This window comes from Pholcus phalangioides, unplaced genomic scaffold (genome assembly GCF_987345545.1).
Source record: "Pholcus phalangioides strain wild (caught in Gottingen) unplaced genomic scaffold, Ppha-v1.0 ptg000015l_1, whole genome shotgun sequence".
Classification (NCBI taxonomy): Eukaryota; Metazoa; Arthropoda; class Arachnida; order Araneae; family Pholcidae; genus Pholcus; species Pholcus phalangioides.
In genome coordinates, this window is record NW_028301608.1 from 48,604,026 (window position 1) to 48,621,475 (window position 17,450).

General features: G+C 35.4%; 1 protein-coding gene across 1 annotated transcript; it reads right to left on the minus strand.

Annotated features, from left to right (window-relative positions):
* Window positions 1–1,824: 1,824 nt before the first annotated feature.
* Window positions 1,825–17,350, minus strand: LOC149076136 (omega-amidase NIT2). The gene is made up of 9 exons (XM_089243678.1): window positions 17,248–17,350; window positions 14,240–14,358; window positions 8,898–9,018; window positions 8,679–8,767; window positions 6,850–6,943; window positions 4,508–4,582; window positions 3,350–3,527; window positions 3,057–3,112; window positions 1,825–2,156 (listed from the first exon to the last, which is right to left on the minus strand). Exons 1-9 carry the CDS (start codon window positions 17,297–17,299, stop codon window positions 2,062–2,064), a joined length of 879 nt encoding a protein of 292 aa, XP_089099804.1. The 5' UTR covers window positions 17,300–17,350; the 3' UTR covers window positions 1,825–2,061.
* Window positions 17,351–17,450: the final 100 nt, after the last annotated feature.

Below are 17,450 nucleotides of genomic sequence, written 5' to 3' on the forward strand. Positions count from 1 at the left end.
CCTGTTGCTCTCCGATACTTTTTAAAGGGGGAGATCGGCTTGCATTCATGCCTCGAAATTGGAAAAAACAGAAAACCAATTTCAGCCGACCATTGTGGCGACAGTGTGATTCAAATCCGGGTCCACTACTCGAACACCGCAGCACATTGAAACTGATGGCACTCCACTTAAGCCATCACAATTTTTCGATAACATTACATAGTGATGACTTATCAAGGTTTTCCTGTATGTAAAATTGATTGGTCCTTTAAAGTTAATATTGCCCCACAAAATTTTTTAACATTGGTATGGGTGTTAGATTAGTGTACGTCAACAATACCCCGACTTTTGTACCAAAAATGTTTCAATTACACCAATTTAAACCCTTTAAGCGGTTTTGAAAATTTCCCTGAACTGCATTATAACTGCCATCTCATTGGGCATTTTGCCTGTTGTGGCCTTGTATTTGAATATTTTTTTCTAATCTCATGTAGTGAAAAATGCTCTCCCCAGAAAACGAGAATGATGGAAAAAAAACAAGATAAACTCTAAAACTCTATAAACTCTTTTTTTTCTATCATTTGTCCTGTACAACTCTGAAAAGATGGGAGTGGATAAAAAAAGGTCTCTCTCCTGTTATCTAACTTGGAACAAAAACTGACTCAGCCAACTGGCAGTTGATTGACAGGATGGGGGAAAGAACACGTTATCAGACAAAGAGCTCTCTGCACAGAGCTAGCTGGACCCGGAAGATTGCCAAAATAAGAGGGTTTTAAGGTCTAGATATCTCACTGTAAGGGTTAAGCAAAGCTTGACCTTTAATGTGTTGTTTGAAATGTTTTTTGAAAGAGTTACATTAAAAAAAATATAAATAGATAAGACAAGGGAGGTATAAATCTATAGATTTTCATTATTCTTTCTATTCTTGGAGGGGTGGGGGGCTTCACCATTGAAAAAATTTTATCTTGGCTTGTGCCAGTAATTCATTCCAAGGCTGAAAATGTAAGTGGTGTGGGGGTATCATTGTTATTGCCAGATAAATTTTTATGTTTGCGAATGGGGCAAGCACACTGACTATTTTATACTGCAGTGATATAACTTTTTCTTGTCTGGGAAAAGACTAATGTTTTTGAGATAAAATACCCATTTCTACTGCTGCCATCTTAAGGCTGCAATTTCACTACTCAGCAAGTCACGCTTCTGTGCATGTTTTAGGGAAAGAAATGTCATGTATTTCTGTGGTACAATGCACTTGCCCTGATTGTATGAGGTCCTGGGTTTGATTCCAGGTGGAGATAATATGTGTCCGAGTGGTGCAGTGGTAAAGATGCTCGTCTTCCACTATGAAGGTTACCGTCAAGGTCCATGGGTTCAAATCCGGGCATAGAACATTAGAAGCAAGTTCTTTACCTACTGAGCCTAGGGCGACCACCGATAGATGGAGCCTTCATTTCCCACCCAACTCCACTGGTTGGAAATTGCCGTATGGCGATATATGACCGGAGTTGGTGTGCAGTGTAGTAGGTGGAGATAATATACTTTTCTTTCCCAAGTTCACCTCAGCATAATATCCAGAAAATCACTTGATTTTGATGGATGTTTGTTTTTCTTGACCCACAATGCATTTCTTCAATATTGTTAGCTTTCTTACAGCTTTTTCAAGTACAGTGAAACTTAGGCATTCTCATACAGTTTCAGTCTTGGCCATGTTTTAATTTAGTCTCATTGATACGTTGTGCATTGAGACGTGCACCTTTACAAAAAAGAAACCTTTTGAAATGGAATATTATTTTGGTCTCGATCGTTTCTCGTTTCATACAGGTAGGTTCCACTTTATATTATTTTATCTCAAAGAAATTTTTTTTAATTGCTTAAAATACAAAGAATGCAATAAAATACACAGCTGCAGATTTGTCCTTTGTCATGTATATCCTTTCTGCAGCACAACTGTAAAGTTTCAGGAACACACGCAGAAACATTTTTTACTCATTTCTGAAATTAATTTTTCCTTTATTCTGCATAAAAAAAGGTTTGTTTGACACGTTAAGGCATTGTAGGTAGAAGTTGTAATAAACCATTTGTTCATGTTTCCATGCAGTTCACTATTTTGTACAAATCATCTCGTTTCTGCTTCAACACTGGAATTTGTTGCCGAACTTCTTCAATATAAGATATATCTGAAAGCAATCAAATTAATTTAAATGTAATGATACAAGAAAAAATTTATCTTAAACATCTATCAAAAGCAGTGTCATTTAAACAAGTTTAAAATTTTTTTCCACGTGTGTAAACTTCAATTTATTGACTTTCAGATCTAAAATTTATCACTATAGTGGACTCTGGACTATCTCCCCCTAATGTGGTAAAAAGGCAAGCCGGATGACAGAAAAGCTGTATAGGATGGAGTTCTTTAAAAAATGCTCACTTCCTACCTTCATCCATACCATAAAAATACCACCCTTTTTATACCAAAACCACCAGTTCCTATTCATATTTTCTGACCTCTAAGTACACAGGCGAGTACTTAATAAAAGTTTGTTAGGTACTGAACTGCACGTTTTAAAAATTTATTAAAGAATTAATGGTCTAAGAATAAAAATATTGGACATGTTTTAGAATATATATATAAATTCATTATGTCTTGATTGCAAGAAACATAAAATCATATACACTGCACAGTATGAACACATACCATACACTTTTAAAATAAACAAAACATTAACGTAAAATGTAAGATTAGTTCTTACAAAAATCATTTAAACTTATTTCACTCTTCATTGATGAATGACTACACAAATGTCAAAAAGTAGGCCTGAGATGGAAGAGTCAAACTCACAGTTTTTAGGTTTTTTTGAAGTCCTTGATGTAGATGACTGAGGGCTTAGCCTTCTTTTCGAGCACAACGTCCCTCAACTTATGTTTTAATACCATTAAAGTCTGAACTCCTGTGACTTAATCTTAGTTTGTTAACTCATGAGTTGTTTGTCACTCTCTTGATTATGAGATCATAAACACAAAAACTGAAGCAAAGATATTTGATTATTTATGAAAATTTGAACATTAAACAAATATCCCACCTATCTCTGCATACACTAATCCTTCTGTTTCATTGGCTTTTCCTATGACATCACCCCTAGAAATAAGAGTGAACATAGTGTTTATGGCAATAAAAATTTCAAATGCTCGTTTAGGTAATTTTATGAACAGTATACTTCTTCCCAGCACTATAGAACTTCTATCGCTGCAAATATTCAATAGCAACAATGAAAATTTACAGCCATAAATGAAATTTCTACAGAAAAAAAAAATCTCTAAGACAGTGAAAGATTTTTTGAGAATGAATAATTAAAAATGGTTTCTGTCTGCTCACCATGGGTTGACAACAGTACTATGACCCCAAGCTACGTAGGATGCAGAAGTGTCACGTGCTGGTGATACCGTTGCTACATAAAGTTGATTATCTACAGCTCTTCCTTTCTGAAGAAGTTCCCAATGAGCAGGGCCTGTAGTCATATTGAAGGCTCCGGGATATAGCAGCAAATGACAACCTACATAGGTTTAAATTAAATTTTTATGTGCTATTGAAATGTAATTTTTAAATACTAAATTTATTTCCAACCGTTCACACCTAAAAACTTTTTTCATGGGTATTAAATTTTGAAATCACGGAACTGAATTATCACTTTAGCTAGTGCAAGTGCTGTAAATTTAGTTCTATATGGTCATATAATTGAACTGACACAGACATTATTTTATTTATAAATTATACTATACAGTTTAGTGCCTGTGTATTGAAATATAAAATAAGTACAGTATTTTAACATGTATAAGGAACCCCCTTATTTTTGGGCTTAAAAATTTGGAGAAAAAGTTTTCATCAAAGATATTTTTTATTCATTATAGCAACCATTAAATTCCTCATCACTCATCTGATGCATCACATTCAGCTTCATCAACAAGTTCATATTATCAGAGTCACTCTCATCATGAATCATATCATCCTCAGTACCATCCATGTTGTTGCTTATGTCACCCTTTTTAAAGGCCATTATAATCACTTCTTACTTCACACCATTCCATGATTTCTTCACCCAACTGCAAACTTCGCTAGTTTTCGCTAGTTGTCTGCTTTTTGACTTTCCCATTGATGTTAAGTTGGAGTCAATAACTTGCATCCATTTGCTCCATTCCTCCCTCATTGGTGTCTTGAAGGGTTTGTTAATACTGACCTTCAGAGGTTAAGTGCACTTGTAAGGCTACCAGGAATAACTGCCAATTGGGTTTCTGATCATTTTTGCCAACTTTGTTTCATTAAATGTGCCCTGAACTAATCAAGCATCAGCATAGCTGGCTTTTCCCACGTCTCTTGTTCGAGGAATTGAGTAATTTGCTAATTAATACATATAATATTCTTCATATATAAGAACAACCCCCCCCCCCCCCCCCCCAGCATTTTCAGAATCAAATTTTTGGCAAAAAGTGGGTTCCTTATACACATTAAAATACGGTAAAGATGAATGACTTTTACCTTTTTGAGCATAAATATTGGCCATAACTGGGAATCTTATATCGTAGCATATCCCCAGACCTATAGTGATATCAGCTAAAAAAAAAAAAAATCAGAATCAGAATAAAAACCAAAACAGACTGTAAGATTGGAAATCATTGAGTAAAATGCACTTCGTTTATAGTGATATGCAGATCAAAAGTCTCCAGACCAAGGAGTCATACCCTTCCCCAACATAGAAGATGGGTGCAGGTAACCTAATATAAAAGAGACCACATGTACTGAAATCGTCATCATCTCCCTCCCACCAGTCTATCTCCAGTTATGTTTCCAGAATGAAGCAAATGTACATAAAGTAGAATCCTATTGTGTCCAGATGTTTGGAGACATTTTTCACCCCAGCGATATAATAAGGTACAGTAAATTCATGATTAAACAAACTCCGGTAACTTGAATATCTGTTCAAGTCGAAGTTTTCACTCAGCCCCCAGAACTTTTTCCAGTATTTTAGTGTTAAAATTTACTTTCCCTTACAACTCAAAGTATTCTTCCTTTAAGTCAAAATTTTTGGGAATGAGAGAAATTACAAAAAAGCATTTAGTAATAGAAATTAGCACTTAGCAATACAATTTAGCATTTATCGGATTCATTTGTCTACTTCCAAAAAGTGAATGACTTTCTCACGCAAGGAGAGGAGGACAACAAATACACCTGTAGGCGGACTTCTTGTTACTTTGTTATACAAATTTATATAGATATATAAACTCATTTAATAAAATTCCGGATACACCCATCTTTTGGGAATGTTTCGATATCTCTTGAGATGGGAAGCAAGGGTGTGTCCGGTCCTTCAATCTTCAATGTATATAAAAGTGGATTTCTAAATTTAATAAAATGATTTTAGAAATAACGTGTAATATATATTCAATTCTGTGGAATAACTAGGCACAATGAAAATGTAATATTGTACTACTGTACCAGCAGGGAAATATTTACACGTACAGCGAAACTTGCCTAAGCAAGACACTGTATGAGCCAGAAACATGTTTTAAATGAAATCAAAGAAGATTTACATGTCACATCATGGGTTTCGATTGCGGTTCTGCAACACAATTGACTTGATTAACACAATAAGTCTATAACATCTCTATGTTATGAGTGTGTGCATGAAGAAATATTCAAAAACATATTTAGAAAAACAAACAGTAAAGAGATTGCTTTCATTTTGAAAATTCAGATTTTAAGAAGGGGGATGGGGAAAAGCATGATTTTTAGGAAAAAAATTAAGAAATGAAATATGAGTACCTCAATGGGGCAGCAAAATTAGTAATGCCTAGAGAGGCGAAAAAAAAAACTGACTTCTTATACGCCCTTAAATGAAACCTCATTTGAAAAAAATTGTCAAGTTCTATGAGAATCATGAAGGGTAGAATAAATTTCTAAATTATACCAAAATATTTTTTGTAAAAATGGGAAGTAAATTTACTCAGACAGTATGGGTTCAGACAATGTCAATTCATAAAATAATTAGTTTGATTGAAAGTATCTAAAAAAAATGATACAACAATTTTCGTTGTAATCATTTTACTGTTTCTACCACCTTCGTCACGCTACCATTGTTAAATTATTTATTGAAGCTTTTTATATAGAAAAGTTTTGATGAAATTTTAAATTTGCCCAAAAAGTATTGCCATTTTATTGATTGACATGTGGTGTAATTCAAATGGCAAGGTAAAAAACAATCTTGCAGTAAACATGTATCACCTTCCCTCAAAAAATTTGACTTGATAATGAAGGAGTGAAAATTCTCACATTTTGGCAAAAAAGAGTTGGTTTTGAGAAAAGTTTTTCCAAATAAGTCTCATTTAGCTAACAATTAACAAATCTGGCGATAAATTTGTCAATATAGCAGAAAAAAGCAACACATAATAACAAATAGCTATAACAACAACTTATAAACATATTTCTACACAAAGAAGGGGGGAAAAGGCCAATCGTGGAACAAGACAATCAAATTTGGCTTCTAATGGTATTTAATATTTCAGTTCATTTTCAAAAAACATCAACCTTTTGCTGGAAGAGACATTTACTTTTGTTGGGTATTTGGTATGTAATTGACCGTTACAAAACTCAAAGCGTTATGGTAACACTTTTCTATATTAGTTTTTCACAAGGAATCACTGTGTGGTCGATAGTATCTGCTCTGTATAATGCCTTTTGAAAATCAAATCAAAAACATAATAAATGCATCAAACTAATGAGTAATAGGCGTATTAGAAATCCTTTGAGACAGAATATTGTCTCGAAGATGACTCTGGTACTAAAATTGGCAAAGAAATAATTAAATTCAGTATATAACTCACAGAATTTAAAAGTGGTGAGAGAATCACCAGGTGAAAGGACAGTTGATTCCTTGAACGTTATTTTTCCCGGAATATCAATATCAAACAAGTGGACCTGAAAAAGTTGGTAACAAAATAAGTGGATTTTATATTAACTTTACATGTAAACTTAAAATTTTTTTTAAATATTATACTCAATAATATTTTTTATGGATATAACAACAGTATTCAAAAACTTCACCACCAAAATTAGAGTGGGGGGAGGGGGGTTGATAGCACACATCAAGACAATTTTTTAAATTGAACCTTGGGTAGCAAATGACTGTTTTGTTCAGTGTATTTTTCCTTCCACAATTACCCAGGAATGGAAGGGGGAACAATGTTTTCTTCTAGTAGTCACCTTTTTGACAAGACAACAAACAAATTTCTATGTAATGAGGTGCACATCAAATTAGGCTACCTAAAGCTTATGTGCTATCTAAACTTATTCAAGTTTTCAAGAAATTGTGGCAATAAGTGCTGCTTGAAGCCCTGGATTGGGTAATGCTACTTATTTCCACCACTTTGCAGCAAAGGACCTGCTGATAAAATGGCGCAATGAAAAGATTGCAGTTTAATAATGTGTAAATATATTTCCTTCAATTTTGCTTGAAGATTTAAAGCAAAATTTACATTTTTGCCAGCCACTGCTGACATACCACTCTTTCTCTCTGTTATGAGTTTGTTCAAAAGAAATTAATATTTTTCTCCAAAGCAGAATGTTTTGCATTGTTCTGCAATGAGTCCTCAGTTGCTTGGAAATTTTCTGCTGTAAAAATCCAAAAAAAATAGTGTTTTCTACACTTTTCTTAAAATTTTTCCAGATTGTTCTGCAGTAGCGCTGATTTGTTCTGGGACACACATAGCAGATTTCAGCATATTCTGCTTTGGGGATATCTTTCTTAACTTCATAATTTGATACATTTTGCCACAACATCAGAAAGATCTTTCTCTGTGGTTTCGTGAATAGAAATTCCTTTCTAAAAATTTTTCAGTGATGTCCATATTGTTATTGCAAGCCGGAAGAAACAGTCACTTTAGAGTCACCTTGAATACCCAAAATTTCATTGAGCACTATTGAAAGATACTGTACATTTGAGGATATTACTTTCCAACTGGTCACACAAATTATCACCATAGCTATTATTCTTTGGACCACAATATGTCTTGGTATAAAAAATAAGCATTTCATGATAATAATATATATATTTAAGACACACATTTTTTGCAGCATTTATCATTCATTCATTAACAACAAATTGTCGCTAAAAAGCTTGGAATTTTTTGTGAATAAGTAGCTGATTTCATATATACATAGCAGCTCTTGCTGCAGATTCATTTTGTTTCATAATTTTTGACATTCATACTAAAAAATGTTTTGAAATTTTCTTTAATTAAAAAAAATATTTTCTGGATGTTTTTGGGACATCAAAGGCCACCATTTCTTTGAGGGCTGCGAGTTTGACACCCCGACATGATACATAATAAAATTTGGTTACACACACACGCACACACGGCCCGGTGCTATCACACCCTTCGCACCAGCTTCCAGCTCTGGTAATGAGTGTCACTTTGTGAAGTCTGGGCAATGTTTGAAGTGGCTGACTAGTTTGCAAAGATGCTAGATTTCTGATCTGGATCATAACATATATGCAGACATATCATGATTTGATTTATATAATTGTTGTCTGGTACAATTAGTTGTTCATAAGGAATACAAACTCAACAAAAGGAAGAAATATGCAAGTGTAACAGGAAAAACACGTAAAATAAAATCTATATGTGAAAAAGAATTCCAAATGAAAAATTACTTTACGATGTTTTGCCAGTAGTTCTCCAGTAGGACTGTATGCGAGACATGTGTTATAGTATTTCTCCCCATCTTTCTCAGGGAAAGACCCTGCAATTAAAAACATTAACCTTCGATTAACACAGAAAATAAAATTGTAGAGGTATGTAGAACATAATTTGATTCATAAGCAGTAATTTAGAATGAATTTGATAAAGCTGATATAGTGAGAAGTTCTTGCCTCCAACTAAGCAAACTTTATTCTCTTCAGCGCATGTAGCAAGGAACTGACTTGTTTCACCAGGAATAGGTTCAGCATGCTGACGGAAGTATTGGACACCATAAGGAATATTAAAGCATTCCTGAAAATATAATTACATATTTAAAAAAAAGAAAAGATACCACCATGGGTAGAGATATGGGATAGGAGGAGTGCACTCCCTGCAACCATCAAAATGTGTACGGGAGACACAAAGTATAGGTGTAAATGTTTTTTACTATAATCATTGCCTTGCCTCCCCCCTCCCCAGACCTCCAAGTCTATCTCCGCCTAAGCACAAGACAAGAATTTGAGGAAAAAATGATTCCACAGTTAAAATTGATGTATTGTATCATTGACCATTTTCAGCTTGCTGTAAACATGCTCGCATGTAGCCAAGTTTTGGTTCACTGATAGTTGTGACATCCCGAGAGAGCAAAGGGTCATGATGTGCTTTGTTGCACAGGGTGGCATATTTGCACTTGAGATGTCATGACAAAAGCAAAATCACATTCCCCATAAATTATTGGCACTAAATTACACTGTTTGACAATGGTAAAAATGGTTGACAACATAATACGCAAGTACTGTTGAAACATACAAATAATATGCATAAAAAAAAACCAAAAATAGCCTACATCAGAGGTTCTCAAACTGTGCACCACCAACCTTTGTTAGGGGTGCCACTGAGCAGCAGCCCTAATAAAGGCTTTTCAAAGAGATTCTTTGTTAAACTGCTCTGGAGAAGCTGCAGATAAGCATTGACTACATAGAAAAATGAATGCTGCGAGTGGGGGAAAAAGTATGAGATTTCTATAAGAAATAGAAAACCTGCCTTACCTACAACACAATAAAAACCAATTATTAAAGAAAATAGCCCCAACCCCCTACAAAATTTTTTTTATTTCTGCATAAAACAGGGTCTATGATCAGTTGATGAGAATTCAACCTGAAGAAGCTGCGCAAGACTATCTTCATATAAATTTATAAATGGTTTTTATACATGAGTGTGAGCAGAGCACGGCAAAAGAAATGGGGGACCACATATCACACAAAAATGAGTACAGGTGACCTATGGACGTGTATGCAACTAAGGGAAAGCAGGCGGATCTGGTGTCTTGGGCCAGAGAGGGATGAGCACATTTCAACTGTTAACTTCTCCGCAATATTACAAGGAGGCACCAAAAGCATACTTGCCTGCCTGACCAAGCACCAGTTGCTGCCCTGTGTGTGCATATATATGCATTAACATCACTATCATCATGTGTGCCTCCCCCCCAGACCTTCACATCTTGATGATGATGCTCCCTATAGCACTTCATTTCCCACCATTTCGCGGATTCCTGCCATAAATTATCCGTTTTGTTCACCTTTGGCCAGGGACGTCATTTCAACTTTTTCCAGGAGGGGCAAAGAACATGTACTCAATGTATGTATATATACATACACCATTTTTTGTGTATTTTCAAAAGCCAGTGGGCCTGCCTTTGGCATAATTTTTTAGCGGCATTTGACGATTGCCGTGTTTTCCCCTTTTTCAGGATCTCAAATTCCCGCATGTGCTTAATTGGGCAGCGTTAACGTGGTGATTTTCTTTTCGCGACAAAATTGGTAACACTTTATCAAACGCATTGACTAATTGCATAATCTGGTAATTAAATTTCTTGTTTGTAATTTTTTCGAAGCTGCCATCTATTCACAAACTTGAGAACTACATAATTGAATCAAAAAACAGAAAATTAGAACAAATGCTGCCATCTATTATTTAGAGAGCAAACGAAAAATTACCAACTACTACTACAAAAAAAAAAGAAAAGAAAAAAAAAAAAGAAAGAAAGAAAGAAAAAGATGATCAACAAACATGATGATCAACAACATTTTAAATTTCCAAGCCGATCCTTGCTTGATAGTATGTTACCAACGATATTGCTGATACACACAGGCTACCCATCGTATTGCAAACTACCTCTAAAAAGCGCCACTTGGAAGAAATTGGGCAAACGATTGGCGAGATGACCAACAAATATACCTAACTTATACACATTACTTAGTACATATGGTCGGTTTTGACCTACTGAAGTTACTTCGGAAAACTATACCAAAATATTTTCTAGGTGCAGGGTTTAGTGTCATCTAGTTTTCAGAAATGAGACTATTTGCTAGTTTGATTAATTTTCTTTTTATAAATGTTAGTTAGATGGCAGCAGCTGTTCTATAATCCATTTTTCCTATAATATAATAAATATAATTTAATTTTTCCAATGTTTTCTAGTCTTTTGATAGATTTCACTGTAAATCCCAATGTTTAGATGTAGAATAAATGTTCAATAGCTGAGTGAAAAGAAATTGTTGCAGGACCCTATAATTTAGCGACCCCAAATTAATTAGCATATGGGAAGATTAAATTAAATTTGGGTGAAAAATAAAATATATTCAATGGTGACTAACTATATATCGGGAAGTGGGGGGCATGGCATCAACAAGGGTAAGACAATACACCACAAGGGTTCCAGCCTAGGGGCTCTGGAGAAATCTCATAATTTTTTTCACACAATAAATTAACTATAGAGGGGCTCATCAAAGATCTCAGCTTAGAGGTTTGGATCTAAGTTGTGGGGCAATCTTGGAGGGGGGGGGGGAGTCTCATGCTTTCTTTGTGTGGAAAGATTTTGATAAGGCCCCCCCCCCCCCTGGCATAATTCCAGAGCATTTAAGTGCCCTGTGGCACATTTTCAGATCACTTAAATGATCCGTGGCACATTTAGAGATCCCTTGAGTGACATGTGGCACAGTTTTAGAGCACTTCAGCGGCCCTCAGTGCGGTTCTACATCACTCAAGTTACCCACAGAACATTCTCAGATTACTTAAGTGATCCGTGGCATAATTAAGGATCACTTGAGTGATGCGCGGCACAGTTCCAGAGCACTTAAAGAGGCCTGGAAACATTTCCAGAGCACTTGAAGGATCCGTGAAACATTTAGAGATCATTAAAGTGGCTCTGTAGGGGATTTATTAATAGGTAGAATATTAGTCCACGTGCCCAATAACTATTGAAATGTATTTTTCCGCATTTTTGGCACACAGAATAAGATGCCATTAAGAATATTTCATATCTTCATTAAGGGTGCTTGATGACGTAAGCATCATCCAAACCCCCCCCCCCCCCCCGTCATCAAAAGTCAGCAAATCGGAAACCACTGCCCCATCGATGCTGACGTAATACTTGAATTACTCCCTTGTGCCTGTTTTGCCTTTAATTTATTTATTATGCCATTTTTTGCCGCAAGCTCATTATGACTTTTTATAATGCCATTCCATTATTTATGACTTTTTGGCAAAGGCAGAGATACGAGGAGGGGGCATCTTCCCCAACATCAAATTCTGTGCTATAGTACATATGATAGTAAAACCTGTCTTTAACAGAACCTGTCTTAAGAAAAACATTTTGGTCCCATGATTTTAATGCTAAAATGCACATTAAAAACTGGATTCAGCGGAACCTTTCTAATGCAGAAATGGAAAGGAAAATTGCATGCTCTTATCAGAGAATCTCTACAAATGTTTCCCAAACCAATAGGCCAAGGGAATTGCACAAAATGTTGAAGTGCTCTACCAAAAAATTTTTTATACAATATCTGCTTGCCAATATGAGTTCTGCATCATCTGCCTCTACATTAGCAAAACCTGTTTCCATACTTCATGCTGTGATTTTAATAAGCCATATATAATAAGGCAATTGTTTCCTGTGTGAAATTGTTACAAAATATTTTGGGAAAGATGGCTTTTCTACGGGAGAAATCAGTATAAAAGTTGAATTTCCAAATGATATGCAAGTCGTACAAAATTGCATGCAAGCTGCTTTCTGTGAATGCAGTGTTGAGGATTACATAAACATAGACAACAACGTAAAAACCTGACACGACTAATATAGACACTCTCATTGAAAATTTTACAGAAATCTAAAACGAAGAGTATGAAGATGAGATGAATGTCGCCATTTTCAGAAGGAAAAACAATGTAGGGTGAAGTTTTATACCCCGGCACTGTCAAAACCTTCAAAGAACAGCAAAAAAATTTTGCGTTATAGCATAATGACTCAGGCATTTTTGCAATTCCTTTGAAGACAGGTTTTACTGTATTAACATCATCATATCCCCCCACAAACCTTCAAGTCTATCTCCGCCTATGTGAGTATTTAATGATTTATTTTTTTTCACAAAACAAAACCAACACAATAGATCAGAGAAGACAATGTCAGTCAACATGAAAAATTAGTTTCACTTACGAGGATAGGGTTAAAATGGGACGTTTTCAAAAAGTTTTGAAAAAAATTACCTTTGAAAAAAATTACCACAGATTCTACTCATTTAAACATGCACAAAAATATTCAAAAATAAAAAACCTGGCGAAAGTATTATTGGTCACTCAAAAAAAAAACAACTTAATATGAATTATTTTTTAATGTTAATAGAGGCCAGGAATATATTTAAAAATCCATCAACCTTAAAGTGATGCCATTCAAACAAAACGTGATCAGGTATGCCTATTTCTCATGCTTCATGGAGATAAGTAGCTGACTGTTGTAACTTTTTATAATTGCACTTAACCACTAATTTTTTTGTTTTTATGTGTTTCTGGGCGAGATGAATGCACATAGATGTTTTTATAATTTTTTGAGATCGACACCTTGGATACCTTCCTCGGTAGAACAGATTTTCACAGAAAGAAAAACTAATATCTGATCGAAGGATTGATAAAAAACACAAAAAGTGTGAGAATCATAATCTACCTTATATACTCTTTATAAGCCAAGTTTTTTTGTTCAGACAATCTTTCATATATTGGAAGGGTCAGCTTAGACATGGGTCAGTTTTTGAGGGAAAAAACACAGTCCGAGTTTTATAAATCCCCCCACAGCGAAGTGAACTAATTCTAGCCCACACAGTGAGACTAAATCTACCCATGAAAACAAAGCCATGTTTCAGTATCATGGTGGCCCTCTACGCACAAACATGGAGGTTGCTTCTCATTGAAGTCAGGGAACTCTGAAGTTAGAAAAGAATATCTACAGCTAGAAAAAACACACAACCCTCCTGCCCCTTTCTCGTTTGTGCTATCTGGGTGCAAAAGGGTTAGGACTTCAACAAAAAAGAGCAAATGCAAAAAAAAAAAAAATTTCAATCAAAGAATAAAATTCTGACTTGTACTAATAGTAACAGAGATCAGAAATACAAGTACCAAAATCTTAATTAAGAAATAAAAGTTTTGAAAACCTACTACTGATTAAATGCTTGAAAATTAAAAGGAAAAATAGAATACGCACTGGAAGACAAATTATTTCAGCACCGTTTTTTGCAGCATCAACTATCAACTTATTTGCATGCTTCAAATTGGTCTCTTTGCTGGGAGATACCGCAAGTTGTACTAAAGCAAGAGTTATTTCTGAAACAAAACATAAAAAAAAAACCATGTTGGCTCATCTTGAAACAATCAAAACATTTCATTCTTTCATAGAAATTTTTTAAAAGCAAAAAGAAGTTTAAACAACTTATTGCTTACAATTTACAATTTTTCTTTCTCATACACATTCTGACTTACCAAAACACTCAACTCTAGTTAATACTGATTTTATTCAGCTAACACTACTTAGGCCGATCATGCTGAAACCCACAGAATGAACAGTATGACTAGCCTAATCATCCTGCTTCTTTTTGATGACACCTTTCTCTCAATGCAAAATGTCATGTGCAAGCAACCCCCAAAGCAGAATATTTTGCATTGTTCCGCAATGAGCCCTCAGCTAACTGGAAATAATCCATGGTAAACATTCCCATAATAGTGTTTTTATACTTTTCTTAGAATTCTTCTAAAGATTGCTCTGTAGCAAAACTGCTTGTTCTGCAATGTACATTACGATTTTCATCATATTCAGCTTTGGGGGAACGCAACACAGTTTATTGTGTTATCCAGCGTGCAAACAATTTGTGATTTTATTAATGAATTATTGACAAGCATGAACATATTCATGAATAATTCATGAGGAGTAGAGCTTGCTTATGATCATTAATCATTGATCATTTTTTGTCACACCACTGTCATTCCCTGTACACGAGGGTTAATTAGACCAGGAGCTTCAATTTATTGCTGATTCCAAATGGTAGTACTTATCATTTTGCTTTACTTATCGAGAGGTTGGTGTGTGCTAACCCCTCTGTGTGACACTCCCTGCACTAGTAATCTTTTTCTGTGTATACCTCCATGTTAAAAAAGTTTTTGACAAAGAATCAGATATTGAACACGCAACACTTCTAAACATCCTTGGGTACTTTTGATAAATACTTCATCAATCTGGGTTACTGCACTCAGCCAGCATATGATACGGTGTAAAATGTCACACTTTTCCAAAATGTGGGGGTTTTTTTGCAGCCTGATTACATTTTCATATTATAACATACTGGTTTGGTTATCGGGATGACCACTGACACACTTTTTTTAGAATTGTCACAATTTAGAACACTTTCAATGGTAGTGTGACAATCATATTTGGATTACGATTTAAGTGACTTCTTTTTTATTAACCATTAGAAAACTCCTCTAAAATGCTTAGCTTGTCTTTTCATCGCCTAGTTGGGGGTAATTTCGAAAACTGACCAGAACCTTTATCAGTGCCCGAGTGGTGCAGTGGTAAGATGCTCATCTTCCACTATGAAGTTAACCATCAAGATCCGTGGGTTCAAATCCAGGCATAGAGCATTAGAAACACAAGTTCTTTACGTTCCGAGCCTGAGGCGACCACCGATGGATGGAGCCTTCATTTTCCACCCAACTCCACTGGTTGGAAATTGCAGTATGGCGATATATGACCGGAGTTGGTATGTGGTAAAATAGTACCTTTATCAAGCATCCGAGTGGTGCAGTGGTAAGATGCTTGTCTTCCATCATGAAGGTTACCATCAAGGTCTACAGGTTTGAATCCAGGGAAAAACATCAGAAACAAGTTTTTACCTACAGAACATGGGGCCACCACCGATATATGCCTTCTCATTTTCCATCCAACTCCACTGGTTGGAAATTGCCATATGACGATATATGACTGGAGTTGGTGTGTGGTAAAGTAGTACCTTTATCATATCTGTAACACAACCAGAGAGTTATAAGACCAAAACTAGAGGTGTATTTACGGAGATGAGGGGATAGGTGGGCCATAGCTCAAGGAAGCACATTTAGAGGGGGGGGGGGTGGCTAATTAGAACAATGAGTGTTTAGACAAAAATTCAAAAAGGGTAACAAAACCATAAATACGACTCTGTCTAGAGAGTGAGGGACCACGTGAGTGACCCAGAAAGTGTGTAAGCATTTAAGCAACCAAAAGAGTGATTTTCAGAATGAGGGACTACGTAAGTGTGTGACCAAAAGAGTGATGTAAAGAGCATGCAAGTGACCAAAAAAAGTGAGTATGTGAATGACCAAATGAGTAACCTAGAGAGAGCGAGGGGCCAGGTCAGTGAGTAGGTAACGCAAAGAGTGACGTATAGAGTGAAGAATCACGTCAGTGAACGACCAAAAGTGACTTAGAGACAGAGTCATATTTATGGAGCTATATCCTAGGGCAGCAAATTTGAGAAATCAAGGGTCAAGAAAATTAGAGTTGAGCAAAATTTGTATAGCACACAGGTGGCAAAACCATAAATATGCTTCTGAGTAAAACTGCACAATTAAAGAACGTGTTAATTATGAGAAAAAGAATGAACTACCGACCTAACAAACAAAGCCCAACTTTGACATGAGCCCTGAGCAAAGCAGATACTATGGTGGGGGAGGTGGAGGGAGCTTCTGACTAAGAATTTTTGTTTAGTCAATGTATGTTTAAATTTTGGGGCCACACCTGTCCATGCAAAAATGGGAGGCCCCCCCGCTAACAGAGCTTTCAAGTATCACGAAAAAATTTCACAACTTTATGAAACTTTTCCGTACATTTTGTTGTATTCAAACAAATAAATTAATACTACACATATCATATATGTGTAGTAGATAGATAGAACCGCTCACAACCCCGGACTGATGCAAAGCACCTTACTTCCGTTATAATTCTGCCTCTTTTGAGGTAACGGAAGTAAGGTGCTTTGCATCAGTCCGGGGTTGTGAGCGGTTCTATCTATCTATCCACTACACATATCATATGTGTATTTTTCAATAGTAAATTATGAGTCCCTTACCATGAAGTAAGTACGAATTATTAATTAGGTATTAATAAATTATGTTCTAAGAAAGAAGGTCTAAAAACGCTATAAAACTATATAAATACTATAACTAATACATATTAAAGCTTACTTTTTTTTGTCATCACGGTGCTGAAACTGCGATAAAATTTGTAAATAAACATTCAGCTCACGTGATTGGAGACCAGTCAGAAAAGATCGAGGACTGCCCAAACACTAATGGTCATTTTACCATGAAAAAAATACTGTGATGACAAAATTTACAGTTGAGTATTTTGTGAATTTTCCTTATTACTGATAATGAAAACACTAGAC